Genomic DNA, 7484 nt, shown 5'->3' with positions numbered 1-7484 from the left:
AACTAAATGTCCAACAGTAAGGGATTGGGTAAGTATACCCATATTCATGTAGCCATTTTCCTTAATGATAGAAAGTGTCCCTAACATGTTGTTAAAAAGCTGATAGAATTGTATATACAATCTAACAATTACATAGAAAAGAGAAGTATAGAAAACAGATTTGGAGCGAAAGATACCAGAAAACTAATTTCACATTTTGTATTTTTTTCAGGATTTTTCCAATTTTCCATAGTGAGCTGTACATTAAACTATAATAATAATGAAAACCCTCAGCATGATGAAGCCAGATGAACCCAAGAGCTTCCATGCCCTGACTTCCTTGCCCAAGACTGGAGCATCAGCGCGGCAGCCCGGGCCAGGCTGCTGGCCGGTCCCCAGCCGCCCTGGCTGCCTCCCTGGCTGAGTCTGGCTGGCTCGCCCCAGGTCTGCAACTGGATCTCTTGTTCCCATGTCTAGGTTGACCCAGTGGACATGTCTGTTTGCACCTTGGAATCTTTTGTTCTAACTAGTGTCATTAGCTCACAAGATGTGAAGCTTGTTTCAGCAAAATACTATTCTAGCTCCTACACAGGTCCTACCGGAATAAACTTTAAGTGTATATATTGTTTGGTTAAAAAAAAAAAAAAGCCAACCGTAGAAATTCATCTACTTAATCAGCTTTGGTTTAAGGAATAAATGGCCACAGGGTACTGCCTGGCTAGGGACCAAGCCTCATTTGAGTTGTTGAGCACAGTGCACCTCAAGTCATGGTCAAGACTGCTTCCAGTGCACAATAGGCAAAGTACAGACCGTGAGAGGAAACAATGTGACAAACTGCGACCTTTTTATGGCATCTTATAAAGTGTGGAATGGGTCTCTAACAGAAAGGAACCAAAAACCTGGACTCTATCATTTCAAGACACATTAACTAGAACATCTCACCTCATCCATCTTCTCCTACATAAACCAAATTACAGGACATTTAAAAAAATTTATAGTGCTTTCCCATTTGTCTGACTTTGAAGATGTTGGTCTTAATGGTATCTATGCGGTTTATTTCTGTACTTTAAGATAACATCTTCATAGCTAATAGTTTTAAGAATACATCAGTGGCTTTATTGGTTTCCAAATTTCTTCACATTTTCTGCACGTGCTTTTTTGGATCTAGGCCATCCTATGCCTGCTGGGTTTTGTTCCATCCTTTTCCAAGGCCTTCATGCTTACCTTCCCCACCCACTCAAACCTCCCTCAGGCTCCTTAGCCTGTAAACATGCTGGTCATTCTTATACCAAAAAAATATGCATTCCCCCCTCCTTCCTACTTCTTTGACCTAGTTTATGCCCTACCACTTGGACGCTAGTGGGCCCTTCTCTCCTTACCTTCCCATAGTTGGTAGAATCATCTTCCTGAAACACAGTACGACCAGGTTGCTCCCCTAATTAAAGCTCCTTGGGAGCTCTCCATCACCCACAGGAAGTTACAGCTCCTTAACAAGAAACGTCTTCCATGATCCAAGCCCTCCTATCTAATACTGCAGCCTACATTTCATTTGACTATCCTACACTATTACAATCCAATGTGTTATTAACTCGAGCTCTCCTCTTGTTCCCTTGTGTATTTTTTTAAAATTAATGTTTGAGAGAGAGAGAGAGAGGAGAGAGAGAGAGAGAAAATGAGAGCAGGGGAGGGACAGAGAGAGAGACACAGAATCCAAAATCCAAAGCAGGCTCCAGGCTCTAAGTTGTCAGCACAGAGCCTGACACGGGACTCGAACTCACGAACCATGAGATCATGCCCCAAACCGAAGTCAGATGCTTAGCCAACTAAGCCACCCAGGTGCCCCACTTATGTCTGTAATAACTTCCTTCTGCCTAAAGTCTTTATCCTCATCCTTCAAGACCCAGGATATCTTCCTTAAGGAAGCCTTTCCTGGCCATGTGACCTCAATGACCATTAACATTTTGCCTGAGCTAAGCGTTCCTCCCCTGCGTTCCCAAAGGTGCCCTGTAAAGAACTCTATCAGAGAACGTAGCAATTGTACTGGCATTAAGGTTCCATGTCTGTCATACAGCCCTGAAGTCCAGGAACCTGTACCTAGTACCAAAGTGAGTGGTCAAATGTTTGCTGGCATAAAGTGAGGATCTCAGATGGAACCATTTGAAAGGAATCAGTCTCAAATTCAGACTTCTAGGTTTTGGTTTTTCAAAAACATGAATCAGACCTTACTGTAGTGGTATTGTTACTTTTCTTTTATAAAGCTTTCTGAAGGCTAGTGGTGTGAACTGGAGAAAATGACCCAGCCTTATTTTAATGATTAAAAATAAAATCCCAACTTGGGGGCAAATAGTACACCTGATAGAGTAGCTTTTATCATCTATCCCTGACAGAACCCTGAGAGCCCAAAAATCAAAATGCCTAGAGGACTGAGGACTGTTCTTTTACTTCTTACTGCTCATCATTTTATACCTAGATTGCAGCTAGCGTGTGTGTGGATGACACTTAATGGACTCTTCTTCCTCATAAATGGACTTTATTTTGTCATTCTTGGTGTAGCTCACCACCCACCAGATCGAACAGTGTGTGTTTAAGAACTTTGTGTTTTCTGGTCACAGTCTGTCCCCTCCCCTGTCCAGGAGCACTACCCCTTGGTACAGAGAGTGCCATGCTCTCTAGTTCCCCTGCTGGTTCAGAGAGCAGCTCACTGTTCAGAATACAGTTTCTCTTGGTCACCTCCACATTCAAGGTTCCCACAGGCCACATCATTTTATATACTTAGCTTTTCCTTTGTGATAATTGCTCTTTGAAAATATCCTTTCTTTCCCAGGCTTAGGTCCTGGAAGTGTCCAATTCTTTGTAGAAATAGCATTTCACACCATGGCAAACTGATTTAGAAAGAAGACATACTAATACACCTAAGTCTTTATTTATTTGGCTCTAGGAAGAATTTGCATGAAAATGAGCCTATATGGCAGGTACAGAATGTACTGTAACAGCACCAGAGAGGTATCCTCTCTGCTCTACAGAGCCTCAATGTTTAATACATACATGTGACTTTAGTATTAAAACCAGAGTCCAGGAAAAAAGGAGCCCTTTAGGAAAAAAATCAGTTTAGAGTGACTTTTTAAATTGACCATTCCTTTTCATATACTTAAATTCAAATAACGGATACATTCACAGGCCCAAATGTTGGCATAGAATAAAATCATGTTCATTTATTTTTTCTGCATCGTAGAATTAGAAGGCATAAAATTAAATACGTTGAATGTAATAAATTCATCCATACAAGTGCAAGTCTCCAGCTATAATGCATATTATGGCATATTTATCATTTAAAAAATGTACCAGTAAATCAAAAAAGAGGGAGTATGTCCATTTAACTTTTATTTAAATGTATGTAGGAGGTCTTCAGAAATCAAATATGAGCATGAAGATATGGCCAAACATAAAATCTATCAAATTCAGTGAAAAGTTGCTGACTTTAAATAGTAGTTGTAAGAATGACCAATATATATTCTTTGTTAACAACCCCTCACTCTACAGTAAAAAAAAAAAATAAAATAAACATTCAGTAAACATTCTTTCCTAAGGTAGTTTCCCTTATAGATCAGTGATTTATCCATTTCTTTGTATACACAAATTTGTTGAACATACCAATCAGTGGTTCTCACAATTGAAAAATAAAAGCACAAAAAAGTTTACACTCTTGTACAGGTAAATAAAAGATCACCTTGAATTAAACTGGATCTCCTTAAGGGCATAGTATAGTTTCAGTTTCAATAACTATTACATAATTAGTTTCTTACATACAAATATTGACATATTTGGCTTGTGCTTCAAAGCCTCTGTGTCTACGAAGTCCATGTCAATGCAGCTCATAATTTGAAGTCACTGGGGAGTTCCTTACTGCTGCTGGGTTTGACCTGATCATGCATTAGAGTCCCCTCAGCACCCGCTGTGGCACTGCACATCTCCGAGGCATCATCAGCATCAGGGTCCAGGCCCTCGGGACAGGGAAGTTTTAGCAGCTCTTCCCGGAGCTGAGCAGTGTGACGCTACACCGGGGGAAACAAATGATATTGGAATTGTAAACCCTGGGATTCCAACATAACATCAGTTGAGAGAGGAAATGAGTTTAAAACAAAACCCAAAGCATTAGGCTTACAAATACTTACTGAACACCTTCCTTATGCTAGTTATTGTAAGAGGCAGTGAACAAAACTGGCAAAAATCTCAAACTTCAAAATAACTGATGTTGCTAAAAAGCCCCGAGTAGCATGGCCACAGACCCTACTCAGGTCTCCATCCCTGTAGCAGAAAGAGCATTACTTATGACTTATAGGATACCATTCATTTGCAGTATATACTCTTTTAAATTAAAGAGAGCAACCTCTCGCCTTTTCATACAGCTTGCCTCTGGCTAAATATTTTTGAGAGAAAGTCTTTAAATGAAAATAAACCCACCATTATTTTACTTAATGAAAACAAGTATTCATTAGGCACACCAGGTCGATGTAGAATATTTGCAAAATGTTTCACGCTAATTACCTCACGTAAGGCTAGAAAAAACTTTAGAAACAATTTTATCAACCTAATTTTTTTTTCTAATTTAAGCAAATGAAAAAGAAGATCTAGAGGGAGTATATAATTCCTACGATACCATACTGCCATTTAGGGAAAGATGCAGACTTGTTAACAGAGAGTAGTTGTCTACGAATATTAAGTTGTGGATTATAATTTTCTAGAGGGAGAGAATGACCTCAAATATTACACCAGGGTTTGAAATTCTGTTGTTGTCATCAGCTGACTTTGAAAACTAACAAACCAACATTTACAGTACAAGTTTTATGTAGGAGGCACTGTGTTCAGCAATGACAATGTAAAAGAAGGAGAATAAGGAAGACATGATCTCTGACCTCAGAGAGACTAAATTTTGGTCAGAGATCTAAGATACATAAACAAGATAAGACAGCTACACACTTGCAGCCATTTGTAAGGTTTTAAAATGTATTAACATGCTGGTAACTCACAAGTTCTCTACCGCAATTTCCCTTCCACTGTGAACAACAGGAGAAAACAATTAGGGAAGGAGAAGGAAAAATTCAATGATTTTAATCCTGATTCCTTTACCATCTGGTGGCCATGGCTCTGTCGGTGGATATACAACAGGGCTCCTGTGAGGAAGGCTGACTCACCTTGAGAGCTGCCGCATGGTGAGACATAGTCCTGCCTACCCGCTTATCACTGCTGTACTGCTGGATGTCCGCGATCCACTCCTCACACTGGGCCATGATCTCGACTCTTTTCAAGTAAAAATGTTTGTGTATAACCTTAAGAATAAACCAAGGGAACAAAATTTGTTAAGGTCAGAATTTAAAAGACAGACTAAGTAGCATTACAAAGAAATGTAATTTATAAATTTTTTAAATGTTTCTTTGTGAGAGAGAGAGAGGGGGAGGGAGAGAGAGAGAGAGAAGGGGAGAGGCAGAGAAAGAGAGGGAGACACACAATCAGAAGAGGCAGAGAAAGAGAGGGAGAGAGGGAAGGAGGGGGAGGGAGGGAGAGAGAGGGAGAGAGAGAGAGAGAGAGAGACAGACAGACAGACACAATCAAAAGCAGGCTCCAGGCTCTGTGCTGTCAGCACAGAGCCTGATGTGGGGCTCCAACTCACAAACTGAGATTGTGACCTGAGCTGAAGTCGGACACTCAACGGACTGAGCCATCCTGGCGCCCCACAAGGAAATAAAATTTAAAAGACAATTACAATGTTTTTGTCCCCATACAACTCAATTTAGTGAATTCTGTATTAACAGGGAAACATCATGCTTATGACATCAGATGCCATGTGCTGAGGTGCCCAGCTCTACATAGAAAATAATGCCCAAATAGTCCTATCAGAGAAAATAAAGATGTGTATAATGCAGTATATTCACAAGGTAAGAAGTGTAAATAAATAACTAACCAGGAGAAAATAATGAGGAAAGTACTGACAACAGAAAAATTGTCAAATTTTCTACCTTTAAAAGAGAACTCTACAAATCTCTAAATAACTAAAGACGTTCAAATGTCAAAGATATTCACACAAAAATCAGAATAGAGTCCTAAAAAATAGCACTATTACTACTTTCTCAATTTTATCTTCTGGATAAATTTTAGATAAAACTGTATTTTATAAAGTTAACTGTCCTTATAATAATAATTGTAGTTTGTATTTGGAATTAAAAAATTATCTGAAAAATTAAATAAAATTTCTCCCTGCACAAGCAGGAGTCGACTTCTGATAAATGTAAGTTAGAAAAGAGATCAAATTGGAAATATTATTAAATCAATTAAAAAATACTATTCTGAATGCTGGGTGAGCCACTATATTCCCATGAGCTTATGTCCCCTAAAGAAAAGGCAACAATAGCTACAAGGTTTTATTAGGGGAATTTGGGAATGGATGTAAAACACCAATCAGATCCAATTACAATTAACAGTTATTGCTGTTGATGCCTGACATGACGACACATGAGGACACAGAAGACCCTGCCTGACATGATGAACCATGACAACCATAGAGCCAGACAGGAGGTGAGTGCACCAGACAAAGGTACTTAAAAAACAAAAACGTGCGGAATTATTCAATTGCTATATTGTACACCTGAAACTAATATAACACTGTATGTTATCAATAATGGAACTGAACTGAACTGAACTGAAATAAATTGAAGAAAAACCTCAAAAAACTCTCAGGGAAGTCAAAGAGGCACATCTGATGGGAAAAATCAGGAAAGCATTCATGGACGAAGGGTGCCCCGTTCAATGTGAACTAGATGCTAAAGGATGAGAAAGATTATTGTTTCAAATTATACTTATCTGCTTTTTGCAAAAGTCATCCCCCAACTCGGAATTCCTTGTTAACAGTTTTTCTTCCAGAAAAATATGTTTATGCATAAACCAACAAATTATGCATCAACTGAATATAAATACTTACACACTTATTTCAATACATTTTAAAAGTTAAATTTAGCAAAGAGAAAAGTACACAAATCACACATACCATTGGATGCATCTTCCCAGAGTGTACACCAATGTAATCTCTACTCGGACCAGAAGCAGGACATTAGCAAGCACGCAGCAAACCCCTTTGTGCTACCTCTCGCCACTAATCCTCATGCAAGGGTAGACGCTATCCTGACTTCCTTAAGCTCAAGTTAGTTTTACTCATTTCTGAACTTTCTATAAAAGGAAACATATGGAATGTACTATCTCTTTCTGGCTTCTTATGCCCTATATTTTATTCATGACATTTGTCCATGTTAACCTGCATAGCAGTTCATTCGTTCACATTGCTGTATTCCATTTTATGAATATTCCCTAATTTGTCCATTCTGTTGATAGACAAATGAACTGTTTCTAATTTTTGGCAGTTATGAATAATGTAATGAATATTCTCTATACCCAGTATGTACCCAATTTCTGTGAAGCACATACCAAGGAGCGGAACTGCTAGTCTTTCAGCATAT

The 7484-nt window shown here is 38.9% G+C and overlaps 1 protein-coding gene across 4 annotated transcripts in view; it reads right to left on the bottom strand.

Annotated features, from left to right (window-relative positions):
• Positions 1-3163: 3163 nt before the first annotated feature.
• Positions 3164-7484, bottom strand: part of BIRC6 (baculoviral IAP repeat containing 6) — a 222709-nt gene continuing 218388 nt past the window's right edge. For all 4 annotated transcript variants that reach the window (XM_077772791.1, XM_077772792.1, XM_077772794.1 and 1 more), the window contains exons 73-74: positions 5172-5306; positions 3164-4031 (exon numbers count right to left, since the gene is read on the bottom strand). In XM_077772791.1, coding sequence (XP_077628917.1) covers positions 3852-4031; positions 5172-5306 — 315 coding nt within the window. In that variant the 3' untranslated portion in view covers positions 3164-3851. The remainder of the gene's footprint in view (positions 4032-5171; positions 5307-7484) is intronic.

This window comes from Crocuta crocuta, unplaced genomic scaffold (assembly GCF_008692635.1).
Source record: "Crocuta crocuta isolate KB4526 unplaced genomic scaffold, BGI_CrCroc_1.0 scaffold363, whole genome shotgun sequence".
NCBI classification, from domain to species: domain Eukaryota; kingdom Metazoa; phylum Chordata; class Mammalia; order Carnivora; family Hyaenidae; genus Crocuta; species Crocuta crocuta.
The sequence above is the reverse complement of the archived record's forward strand: the minus strand, read 5'-3'. Positions and strand labels throughout refer to the sequence as shown.